This window comes from Phragmites australis, chromosome 1, assembly GCF_958298935.1.
Source record: "Phragmites australis chromosome 1, lpPhrAust1.1, whole genome shotgun sequence".
Classification (NCBI taxonomy): Eukaryota; Viridiplantae; Streptophyta; class Magnoliopsida; order Poales; family Poaceae; genus Phragmites; species Phragmites australis.
In genome coordinates, this window is record NC_084921.1 from 15356758 (window position 1) to 15370376 (window position 13619).

The following is a 13619-nucleotide window of genomic DNA, read 5'->3' on the forward strand; positions in this document are numbered from 1 at the left end:
TTTTGTATGAAGTTCCTCATTAAAGATCCTAATCCTAATCGTAGATATCAACCTTTTGGAAGATCCAAGCATTTTTACTCAAAGCAAATAAATGATGATCATTTTAAAAGAGAAGTATATCTTAGCATAATTGATACCATTCGTCAAGAGCTTGATAACAGGTTTGACAAGTTTAATATGCAATTGTTTGTTTGTATTTCAGCATTTAATCGTCTCTCAACTTATTTGCTTCTTATGATAACAGGTTTGATAACGTTAATATGCAATTGCTTGTTTGTATTTCAGTCTTAAATCCTCGCAACTCATTTGCTTCTTATAATAAAGTGCAGTTAATCAACCTTGTTAAGTTTTATCTCAAAGAGATTTTAAGTATAGATTTAACAGATCTTTCTTTTCAACTTGATAAATTTATTATTGACATAAGAAGTGATGGTGGTTACTAGGTTCAATAATCTAAAGACTCTTGGTGAGCTCTCTGTTAAGGTTATTCAAACACAAAAGCATTTGACATACAACTTGATAGGTGGTTACAATGAGTGTCGAAAGAGTATTTTTTGCTATGATTTTTATAGAATAAGTTGAGAAATCATATAGGTGATCAACTATTGAATGATTGTCTCATGGTATTTATAAAGCAAGATATGTTCTTAAAGGTTAGTGTTAACGATCTAATCAGACGCTTCCAAAGTATGGCCATCTTCGCGTGAAATTGATGTTGTAGTTTTCTTTGGATAATTTAGAATTTATATTCACATAAGACCAACTAGTACACTATTTGAATAATTTGTATTGCATTTTGCTTAATTTTAACGTTAATTTCATTGGACTTCTGATGTAGCACATATGACACATGTTGTACTAGAATATGCACACCCATTCAATTTTTCGTGTCCCAGCATAAAGTATGTGCCAGACATAATTATCAAACTATAGTAGCCAATTAATTTTGTACAATGTAGTATCAGGTGGGTATACAACATGCTCCTCAAACAAGGAAAACAAGCAGCGCATGATAAACGAAATCCGCACGTAGTTACATTTTAAAAGCTCCTCAGGTGTCAGTTTACAAAAAGCGATGCATGGGAATTTCAATCATCTTTCTGATGTAGGGCAGCAGGTAGACTATTACCATTCAGTGCTGCATGGTACACACGCTTGTCCGCCAACCCAAGATTAGAAAGAATTAAATTTCCCTACAGAAAGAGAAGATTGTTATATGGTGTAAACGATGAACACATTAATCCGTATAAAAAAGAAGGTGAACAGTGTTATTGGAGCTTTGGAAATATGAGAATACCTCCGTTGCCATCAGTTTTCTGACATTATTGGCGTAGAGCTTATGATCTTCCTTTTCTTGTTCAGAAGGATAGTATACAGGCAACCGAATCGCCTCCATATAATTTACAAATTGACAGAGGAGCAAAAACACATGACGAGCCTGCAAGTTTTAATATAAGAGGAAATAACACTTGCTTCAGAATTCAATTAATCAAGATGAGAGACCATATTAGTTAAAAATTCCAGAAATAAATGTGAAAGTCACCATGAAAGATAGACCATAGGTGAGTTTTACCAGTTCATGTGCCACATAATTCTGAAAGGAATTCTATAGAAACCATGAATATAAATTTGGATGTTCCATTTAAACATGAAAAAGTGCTCTAACCATGGCTGCCTCATGATCTGTCTGAAGTAATAAATATCTTTCTTAAAGTGTCACTGTGAAAGTGTCCTTAATGTGATAGCATGTATGCAAGATTATATTGAAATATAGAAGTTACAACAGTTAAAATAAGAAAGCAGCAAGCTAGCGAAATGCAACAACCTGGGACACCATATACAAGAAAACATAGAAAAGGAGGCAAAGAGTGGTCCAATATTATACTAGTATTCGCCAAATAGACATGGACAGTACTATTGAGCAGAAATAAACTGACAAAGTTGGCAACATCCTGAGTTAAACCCATAATAAAACCTAAATAAATGTTAAATATCAATACATGGAACAAAACTCTACTCTGGAAACAATATGAATTTTAAATGCAAGGTTCCACTATATTGCTCATGCATTCCTGTTTCTACTTGTAGGTTCCTACACTGCCTTTCTCAAGAAAGTATAAATTTGCAATCAGTACTTACTCCATCCATGGAATCCCATGCTGGACTAAATCTCCTGTAAGGGTATCTCAAAATGACTGGCTGCACTGGTGCCCTTGCAAGAAAGGCTCCCGTCTTAAATGGAAGAAGGTAATCCCCATTTGTTGTAGTACCCTCTGAAAGAAAGAAAAAAGTCTAACAGAGGAAAAGAAAGTTTTTTGAGGCAAAAATGAAAGTAAGGAAAAAAAGATTGAATAGAATAAGAAATGCAAACTTTCCAAACATGTATGATTTGTATTTGGACTAGAGCATGAAAGATTCGAATCTTTTTGGCTCACGTGATATAAATAAACTAGCTATAGACTGAAGTGCAAAATTATGGGTGAAAACTGAAAGGAAAAAAATGTTTGTGCAGAGGCAATGTAACATGATGTCGAGTATGCACTGAACTAGTAGCTCAAACAGGCTCGATTCAATTTTGCTCTCAGCCAAGCATGTTTTGATCACAACACTTTGAAAATACTTTGAATAGTTATGGCCAGCTTCACAAGACAATGCAAAGTATGCCTATGTGGTAAGAGATGACTGATTCACAGATAGGAAACAGTGCCTTCTAAAAGATAGTGCTAATAACCATTCATAAATAATCATGACTCAGAAAATTGTAAAAATTATATTAAAGAAAGAAGATAGCAGAAAAACTGGGGAAAAAAATGGTCGTGCACTAACCAGGAAACAGTAACATCATTGAGGAATTCTCATCTTGACAAACCTCTTGGACCCTTTCAGTTACAGCGCCTACATATGGTATAGACACTCAGTAAAAGAGAAAAAAACTACAGAACATTGTGAGTTGCGAAAGTGAGAAAAATCATCCTCAAAACAGCAATATTAGGAGGTCATCAACTGTTGTGATGAACATATAGCAATATGTGAAGCATTAGTAAAAATAGTTATTCAGTACTAATCGTATACTCCGAGGATGCTGACTGACAACAAAGTTTATTTGGCATATGAAGAGTAACATAAGTATAACTATTTCGAGGACTGTAGTCAATTTATACCTGAGACACCTTTAGAATCTGAAGCTTTCGATTCTCGTTGAACAAAAATGCATCCAAGACACTTGCTGCGTTACACAAAAAAGGGAGAGTCAATTTCAATCTATTTTATCCAAGATGAAGATAAATGGAAAAGATTGAGCAGTCAGGAAATTATAAATAAATGAAAATGATTAAGGCCGTTTTCTCACATAACATCGGGATAAGGCACTGTCTAGAAAGTAAGAAAACATTATTGAGCAAGAAAAGGTACCATATGAGACCAACTAGGGGCAACCTGGACACCGATTCCTACAAGAAGGATACATTTAAGCATGACAGGATATATACATATAAAAGTTAGAATACATTAATTCGTAAAATTTAAGTAAGCTATGAGCAACAAAAACAGTGAATTTTCAGTACCTTAGCAACAAAACTTGGAAAAGAAGCTGACATGTGATAAAGAATATCCACATAAGACACGTGATTGGATACAATTGCCCCTGGCCTTTCCAATTCTTCAGACTGGTCTTGATGTGCATGCTGACAAAAATTGTACCAAGGTGACAGGGGATTAGGGGAACCAGGGAACAAAATTATAGTTCAGTAGCATGGCACAAGAGCAGTAATATGCGATACTTAAACGATGCATTGTGTACCAAAGACTAGAGGCAACCATTGCCATTTCGGCTCCTATAAAATATTTCCAACGGTACTGAAATGCAATCCAATAGGAGCTTGAAGGGACAAAATCTCCATTACCAGTTATTGCAAAGTTTCAAAGAATTGACAAAATTAAATAAATGAACATAAAAAAATACAAAAAAAAATCATGCCATGTTGCAGACACCTATTATAGGTTTCATACTATGAAGTTATTGGCTGACGCCTAAGTGTATACTGACAACAAACATTGCATCAACAACTCAATAGCCAGTAACAAAGCAAGTGAACATAACTAATATAACTTTCACTTACATGACCCATCTATCAGCACAACAAACCATGATACATACGATTTTTTCTACAGAAGTCGAACTTTGACTATGAACATGCTGATTTAAGCCAGTTAGTGGCAGTCAACGATTGCAGTACTATTGCTTAATTGTATTTGTTAGTGGATTCAATTTCTGCCCTAAAACGCCATAAAAATCACTCCCACAATAAGAAGTAATTATTGTTAGAGATATATTGTGACTTATTGTGCCTGTGTAATATCCCCATCTTATAAGGAGTTGTCTACATATTGCTCACCTGTACATGTATATATCCTGGCCTATAGCCTCCCAGAACTATAAGTTGCTATTCTTAATATGGTATTAGAGCTAGGTTTTCTTTTGTTTCGATGCCACAACATGTCATGATCCAGCCACCCACCATCGGCTGCTCTCCCTTTTTGCTGGATCCGACATCCCACCGGATGGATCCGCCTTCTACCGTCGTTTTCAACTCCACCAGTCAACTGCTTCCCTTGCTGCGCCACCCGTCCGCCCGACCCGTCATCCGCCTTGCCGCCTGGGTGCGTCTTCCGTCGGACGTGTGTCGAACCACCGCGCTAGCAAGGGCGCTGGATGAGGTCGGCGTTGTGCTGCTCTTCCATGATAAGGAAGGATTTGCCACCAGATTAATCTCCACTGCCGCCGCCGCCGCTGGATTGATCTCCGGCGCTGCCGCCAGACTGATCTCCGGCGCCGTCGTCTGTCACTGTTAGCTCCCCCTACTCCCTGATTGGAACTGTTGGACTATCTTTGTTCCTTCACGCAAAGTAATTCGCCGTCTCTTAAAAAAAATTACAGCAGCTAACGCTTTATTTTGTGTTCTCGCCGTCGCTCGCCGCAACTCTTTTGTCATTTTTGCCCTTGCTCACCGCTACTTGTTTGTGCTCTCACTGTTGCTCGTCGCTATTTTTGCGCCCTCACCATCACCCGTAGCTACTCCTTTGTGCTTTCGTCGTCACTAATTCTTCAGGATGTTGTTGAACACCGTTTCAGTTCCTTGGTGCTTGGTGATCTTTGATGGTTCCAACTACTAGGAATTGTGCAGCATAAGCGTATTTACATGCGTGAGTTTCATCTTTGGGGTATTCTCTCTGGCGACATTCCTTGTCTGTCTTCCTCTGTTCTTTCGACGAAACCTGTGCAGCCTTCCGTCGATAAAGCAGACAAAGCAGCTACTGAAGTTGCAATCGCTACCTATCATAAGGTTGTCCCCGCCAACAAAATGCCTTAAAGTTTTACAAAGATCAGTTGTCTAATTGTTCTCAGTGGATAATGATGCTCGTGCAGCGTCCATTCTGATTGCTAGTGATGAGCCCCAGTTTTCTCTTGAGATTGTTGAATTCTCTACTACCTTTCAGATGTGGACTGATCTTTGCTAGAACTATGAGCCTTCTGGGGATGCTCTCCACCTGTCTATTGTTCGCGAGGAACAACTTCATCAGGGTGATGCCACAGTTTGATGCTCATATGTATATGTATATGTATATGTATATGTATATGTATATGTATATGTATATGTATATGTATTTGTATGTGTATGTATATATATATATATATAGGAAGAATATTTGGTACTCCCGGAAGTATGTAATCTCACATACGTATCTTATAACGTAGGGAGTATCTCATGTGATAAATAATATGTACATGGAGTATGTGAGTATATAACATCATCCAAGTGCTATGTATACTTTTTTAAATGATTTATACATAAGTTTTTTGAGTATATTACATTTTATGTACAAATACGAAGGTATTATCAAAATCTATTAAATTGATGGCCTTCTTTTCAATTTTTTCATGTAATTCACATTGGCCTATAGGCTTCAGGGAATACTACCTCCGTTCTCAAATAGATGTCTTCCTAGAATACGTGTAGTCAAACTTTAGAAACTTTGACCACTAATATACACAAAACTATTAGGATTTGATACATGAAAATGATAGTAGTGAATTTGTCATGAAAAATACTTTAACATCATCTAGTTTTTATCAACTTTTACCAAGAGGTATGTTTCAAAAGTAATGGTTAAACGTATTTGTTGAAGACCGTATCGATGTCCTAAACAACAAGTAAAAGAGAATGGAGGTAGTATAAGTTAGTATTCCTAACAATTATAACCTGAATCGACACATTTCATATGGCATTGCCCACACAGCCAAAAAAATGTCTTTGAGCAATTTACAACAGTGTAAATATCCATCAGTGCATACAGAGCTTGTGAGAAAAAAATCATTATCAGCGAAAGAATAGACTTCCGGTAGAAGAACGCTGTCATCAAAACCATTATTCTACATGCCCTGACCAAAGCAGAAACCCAAAATTGGCCAGCGATTGTGTCAGTGACTGCATTGGTATTTGATATAGGCATATAGCTAAACTCTAACGCGCAGCATCAGAGATATTGCTGTAGATGCATCATCGAGTCAGCGGCACCAATCACACTACCTACCAAATGCAATGGACCAAATACTGACAGTGCCTGACTACCCATCGACCTTGCTGTTTTCCAGCACTGACCAAATACCATACAAGCAAATATATGCTGAAGCAAAAAAAAAAAAGTCGCATCAACCACACGGATGACACGCTGGAGGGGGAAGGCTGCATACTAACCTCAGCATTGGGGAATCTTCGGTCCGACTCGCGGATCCAGTAGAACCCGAACACGAACAGCATCGCCCGCGCGAGCGCGCTGCCGGACCGCACCACCACCTCCCTCCTCCACCCCACCAGCCGCGGCCGTCCCCCCTTCTCCATACCCTCCACGAACAGCGTGCACGCGCGGCACACGAGGTAGTACGCCAGCAGCACGAGCATCCCCGCGACGAAGCGGAGCGGGAGGAGAAGGGCGGCCGCGAGCGCAAGCCGCGCCGTCTGCAGCGTGGGCAGCGGGCCGCGGCCCATGGTCCCGTACGCGTCCCGTCGCGCGTACGGCGCGTACCTGGCGTTCAGCTCCTCCGCCTCCCCCGCGTTGGTGGCGTCGGAGAGGAGCGGCCGCAAGGCGCTAGCGTCGGGGCCCGGGGGCGCGTCGGCGGCGGTGGTGGCGGTGTCGACAGCCATTGCGGAAGCCGCGAAATCAAGCGCTGATTGGATCGGCGCGCGGAGGGGACGAGCGCGTGTTTTTTACGGGTTTGGTGTCGGGGGAGTTTGTCTGGTCGGCGCTGGGAGGCGGAATGGAGGAGGTAGAAGGGGACAACTGGGCGTCGGATCTGGATCGGACGGTGGGATGTGTCCTTGCCGGGTGGGTCCGGAGCTTTGGATCTGGGATTGCGATATTGACAGGCGCGGGCCCACCATACGGAATTGTTGTGGGAGTGGATGGATGCGTGGGAGAGTCCATCTAATCCATGTGTCCTAAACTATTCGTGCGCATGAAGGCTGAGGCGCGCCGCCGCCGCAAGTCTCTCCAAGCGACGGCGGCGTGCAGGTATGCATCACAGATATTTGCTTTTTTTTTATAAATACCGTATGTCTATAAAAGTATATAAGGATCGCTTGCATTCTACTTCATCCGGGGCTAGTAATAGCCATCAACCGGTAGGACATAGAGATAAAACGAGATAAAGCGCAAGGAAAATTAATCCTATTAAATAGGAAAGTTATCTTCTAATTTGGATTAGATCCACGTACAACCCTATTTGTACTTTATCATCATAAGTATAATTAAGAGTAAATTTTACAAAACTACAAATACTTTAATAAAATTATTACGAAACTACATATTTAAGCAATAGTTTTACAAAACTATAAATTTCAACAATAGTTTTACAAAACTACATATTTAGTATCAATTTTATCGTAAAATTATAGATCTTTAGCAAAATTATCACAAAACTACATATTTAAGCAATAATTTCATAAAACTACAGATTTAGCACAAATTTTGTTGCAAAACTACATATTCTAGAGGAACTGTTCCCAGCCCCGTTATCTTGACAAGCGAGTCCCGCTTTGCAGTCTCACAACAGTTGCTAACTCATGAAATGGATCGTTAGGGAACTCATGAAACTACAGATATTTTAACAAAATTATCACAAATCACAAAATTACAAATTTAGTCAATAGTTTCACACAACTACAAATTTAGCACCAATTTATTGTACAACTATAAATTCTATGTCATACATGTTAACGTGACAAATGGGCCCCGCTTACAGTCACATGAACTCTCGGACGGTCCATTTCATGAGCTGACAGCTGCTGTGAGACTCTAAACGGGGCCCAATCGTCATGCTAACGGGGCTAAAAACAACTCCTCTAGAATTTGTAGTTTTGCAATAAAATCTACGGTAAATCTGTAGTTTGATGAAATTCTTGCTTAAATCTATAGTTTTACGATAATTTTACCAAAGTATATGTAGTTTTGCGATAAAATTGACACTAAATATGTAGTTTTATGAAACTATTACTTAAATTTGTAGTTTGCGATAATTTTGTCAAAATATTTGTAGTTTTGCAAAATTTACTCTATAATCAAGGCAGTACGAGACGTATGGCTATTATCCAACTCAGAGGCTTGAACGTGTATAACTTTGTGTCCCTCTTTGCTGTATTCTTTGACGACTACGCATGTGTCCCTATTTTCATATTATATAATAGATAGTCATGTATAAATACATTTGGCACTGTTCATGGAAATACGAGCAAATTAATCAACATTAGAAGATATCGTGATTTCCGGTTTGGCTGACTCAGATCTCGGGTCCTTCAACGACTTTGTCCCCGACATTTATACTAGGCTGGATGAGTTATCAGAGATCAATCGATCTTCGAAGGCGATCTACAGTTGTTCTACTTTTGAGTAGGTCGACCAAGGCGGTCTCCAAAGCGATCGTATAACAGGGTTGGATTCTTTGACCTCCGTGCCTACTTGAGCTACCGGTGGTGTAAGAAAATGAAGACCCGAGGGCTTTGATGAAGAAATTCTAGAGGACGAGCCCCAATTTACCGAGGTTGATGTTTCTTCCTCTTCAGATTCTTGCGACGAGGAGGAACATCATGAAGTTAATGTTCATGAAGTCAGAGACGAGGGAAACCTCGAGGTTCTATCCAACCTGACTACCCCGAACAATCTACTGACTACCACTATGCCACAAGGGGGCTGCCCATAGCTCTAGCAACAAGGAACGGTCAACTCATTATTCTGCCTCCTCCAGCGAACCTGTTGGTGATATGCTCTAGAGACAATCATAGAGATGATTGTATCACGTTTATATTTATGTACTTTTGAATAATATGTTAATCAGTTCCTTTAATAATTATCATTACATTGATTAGCAAGCATGTGACTTATTTGTGAAGCTCTTTGTTTTATTGTGATGTTATTCTAAATTATCCCTAGTCTTATATAATTATGTGGGACAATAATGATTCACAGACTAGCACATGTATTGATTGATGATTATGTTTCACTAATCATAGATATTGAGATATCAATTCAATAATGTGGAGACCTGTTAGAGAACATGGTGTTAGATATACCCATCTTGAGATACTTTTAGGATAGTTATATGATGTGCTATCAGTTGTAATATCAAATGATGTACCTACAGGATCCGTAGACATGATATCATCATTGGTTCTCAGAATGTGTAATGACACACTTAGGGAATGTCGAACGTTACTCTGTGACTGGGTAATCATAAAGGTAGCTTTCGGGTTTGCCATGAAACATATCATTTAGTGTGAGCAATCAAGATGGAATTTACCCTAACTATATAACGGGAGAGATATCTCTAGGCCACTCAACGTGGTTTGATTAGAAAGTGCAGAGCCACTCCAATGTGATTAAAGAGTTAATCATGAGTTTAGTAATCCGCTACAATATTGAGTCAATGCAACCTATCACAAGGATGGCACATGTCTCGCCTTGAGCTTGACTGACATTGTGAGGTAAACAAATTGGTGCATGTGTATATCAAGGTTCAACCGATATGATCTTTGTGTATATTCGAGAGTCAATAAGCTCTGCTAGGTACTACTATTAATTTCGGTTCATAAAGGGTTTTTGACTAGTAGCCGCTTATACATGAACCTAACGGGTCACACACTTAATGGGTTGGAACATAACACGTGGATTTGATCAGTAAGAGGGTTTAAACAGATTATGATCCGAGAGGGACTAGTGTCCTAATGGGATTCTAACGTTGGAGCTCATAGTAGGATCTATATAAGGGGAGGTATGGGGAGGGGTGAGCATGGTTGAGCCACTCCAAAACTCTAGCCGCACCCACTCCACCTGACCTGTTGACACCCAAGTTATATGTGTGGTACTATCATATCAACATTCCATGTTCCTACCTAGGACATTATTGCTATTATGACACTGATTGGCTCGATGTCGCTCTCGACAAGGCGATCATGGCTAGTCAAAACCCTCGTGACTAGGTAGTCGGAATGCTCCCGACAAGGAAGCTGAACCTGTAAGTTTATCCCAACTAGGAGGTCGATCATCTACGATGACCCTACTGAGTTTGATAGCTTCCTCTGCATTGATGCTCATAACATTGGACTAGTCTACTCTGACTCTTCTTCCGTTACACTGTGCATCTATTGGTAATGATCCATGATCCTCTACTCACCAAGCCACCAAGGTAAATGTGGAAACGTAAATAAGGTAGAGAGACAAACTCAACACAAGAGATTTTTATCCCGTGGTATCGATGGCTTGAATGTCATCCCTAGTACATGTTAGAGCTCCACCAAGTATATGCTCCTGGTCGGCACCTGGTCATGACTATTGAGTCACCAAGCCACCAAGGTAATACCTCAAGTCGGATGAGCCACCAAACCACCAAGGTAAGGTCTCATCACTAGCCTCTCTTCTGGTCACTTGTCCTTGTACACGTATCTTGTCATTGCTCCACACCAAGTCGAAGGGTCAACATGCTTGAGCCACCAAGGACCAAGATGCCAATGAGTCACCAAGACTTCAAGGTGCCGGCGTACCTCTCGGTACAAGCTAGGATCCCTACTTGATCCCTTGTTCAAGCTGCATCACCTAGCTACGATTCACTCTAGGCCTATAAGCAGTAAAGACTCTCTAATCTTGTGTTTAATCGCCTTGGATGATCACTTTAAGCACTTTGATGGATTGGATATCTTCTCAAGTTTGTATGAGCTTCCTCTAGACTCCATTAGCATGTCACACATTCAAATGACTGAGTGGAGGGGTATTTATTGCCTCAAACCTGCTAACTAGCTGTTTTCCTAACGGCTCAGAAAAGCTGTTAACACCGGATGATCCGGTGAGAATAATAGTACTAACACTGGATCATCTGGTGAGTACAACCTCAGAAGCTAGCCGTTGGAACTCCACAATGCCCCTGTGAACATCGGACACTCTGATGTACCTTCAAATCCATCACCGGACCTTCCGATGAGTCATTTGAGCCTTTGCAGCCTCTCTATGTAAAATGCTCTGGTGCATTCATCTTCAGAGCACTGGATCTTCCACTGGGTTGTTCTTCATTCTTCAACATCTGCAGTCGTCTCTGTAAGAAATGCTCCAGTGCTATAATCCGGTGTGCACAAACCAAACACCGGATCATCTTGTGGGTTGATCTTCAGTTTTTTGCACCTGCATTCTTCTCTACAAGAAATACTCTAGTGTTACCCAGTGCAGATCACCGGACTATACGATGAGGTCCTCAGCCTTCTCCCCCTTTGTCAGAGATACTCCGTTGGTCTTATGTCCTATTCACCGGACTATCTAGTGAGGCTATCGGTTTCTGGACATAATGTTCTAGTGAGTGCAAACTCCTTTGTACCGGACCATCCGGTGAGGCAAATCTTCCTAGGACTTTTCAAAATCAAACTTTGTCCTGGCTGCGGTGGCTTCTTGATGTATTGTATCCATGAGACCTACTAATATATATTGTTGACAAACATGTTAGTCCCAGTGCTATGTTATCATTAATCATCAAAATCACAATCAGTACCTAATAGGGCCTTTTTTGCTACAATCTCTCCCTTTTTGGTGATTGATGATAATACAACCAAAACAAATGACAAATAATAAATGATACCAATCATAAAGAGCACAAAGTCTTACCATATTGCTTAGATGCAAGTTCTTACCATTTAGTCTCCCTTTGTTGTGGCTCCCCTTTTTCTATTGCCGCTATCGACCCATGCAAGAACTTCTCCCCTTTTGTCAACCTAGCTGTCTCATGTTGCTTCTTGTATCTTCTTCTTCTCCTCTTTTGTCAACTTCGGTATTTCTAGACATCTTGTATCTTGCTTACTACTTTTGTCATCAAACTTCTCCCCTTTTGTCAACAATCTCAAAAAGGACTATAAACACATGTTGAGCTCGAGAAAAAGTATTAGAGCACATGGGAGAGAGCTTCATAAATCATGATCTAATGAAATGATACCAATTGAAAAGATATATCAATTGTAAGGATAAGAGGTATTGATATCAATTGAAAAAGACAAATAAAGATCATAATTCATGAAACTCAAATGATATAATTTAAACTCCCTCTTTATGTGTGCATACATATAATGAGACTCACTTGTGAATACCACTTATATGAATATAGCAATATATGCACATATGGACAATAAGTAGATGTAGAAAGTTTAAGCCATATCATGTATGGAGGTAGCTTACATGTAGAAATAAATTGAAAATGATACTAATTAAAGCATTTAAGCATTGTATACCTATGGGGATATGTTGATTTCTCCATGAGACTACAAAGAATATATCTAGCAAGACATGTTAGTCTTAAAATCATAACTCATAGGATATACTCCTACTAAATGTGTACATATAAGTGTTGAATACTTACGAGACATATTTTGCTTGTTATTAATAACAATAGGAATGGTACCATGTTGATTGGATCATGGCACATGAAATATACCAATTGTAAAACTAGTGCTATGAAAGAAACTTACAACTAATAAACCATGTAGGTTACTCAGAAGAAAGAGAGAAACACAAGCAACTTACCATATGAAAACATAGACTAGGCATTGCAATAAATTAAAATATGCACATGCAATCCTAAACAAGGCAAATGAGCTACAACAATTGAAGGATTTTGCATCTAGCTCCATTACCTTTTTTACCTTTGGATAGTGATTTATATATATGATGATCATGATCTTCATCAAAGCGCCCTATCTTATACACTTAGCTTTTTTGCTTGAACCTTCACTTCATTTTATGAGCCAAGTCTCCAAATCCCTATAGCCGCCTAGGGCTTCAAGTCTTCTTTGGAACTCAAACTGATTGGGGTCCCTTCATGTTGATGATGACTTCCTTGGGCACCAAAATCGGTTGGTTCCAACCCAAATTTTTCTCCCAATTATGTGTGCAACCACCTTGCCATTGTTCTTCTTCTTGAGCTTATAGTGGTTGCTTTTGGTCTTGATCTTGTAATTGTGCTTGGTGTATATTTTGGAGGTCTTATTGGAGAGGTTCATTGCTTTCTTATTCTTCTTGGTATCCTTCTTGACTTGCTT

General features: G+C 39.5%; 1 protein-coding gene across 1 annotated transcript; it reads right to left on the bottom strand.

The window, feature by feature from the left end:
* Positions 1 to 878: 878 nt before the first annotated feature.
* LOC133911002 (lysophospholipid acyltransferase LPEAT1-like) lies at positions 879 to 7310 on the bottom strand. The gene is made up of 8 exons (XM_062353239.1): positions 6756 to 7310; positions 3564 to 3683; positions 3412 to 3449; positions 3162 to 3226; positions 2827 to 2895; positions 2140 to 2273; positions 1298 to 1438; positions 879 to 1193 (listed from the first exon to the last, which is right to left on the bottom strand). Exons 1-8 carry the CDS (start codon positions 7200 to 7202, stop codon positions 1089 to 1091), a joined length of 1119 nt encoding a protein of 372 aa, XP_062209223.1. The 5' UTR covers positions 7203 to 7310; the 3' UTR covers positions 879 to 1088.
* Positions 7311 to 13619: the final 6309 nt, after the last annotated feature.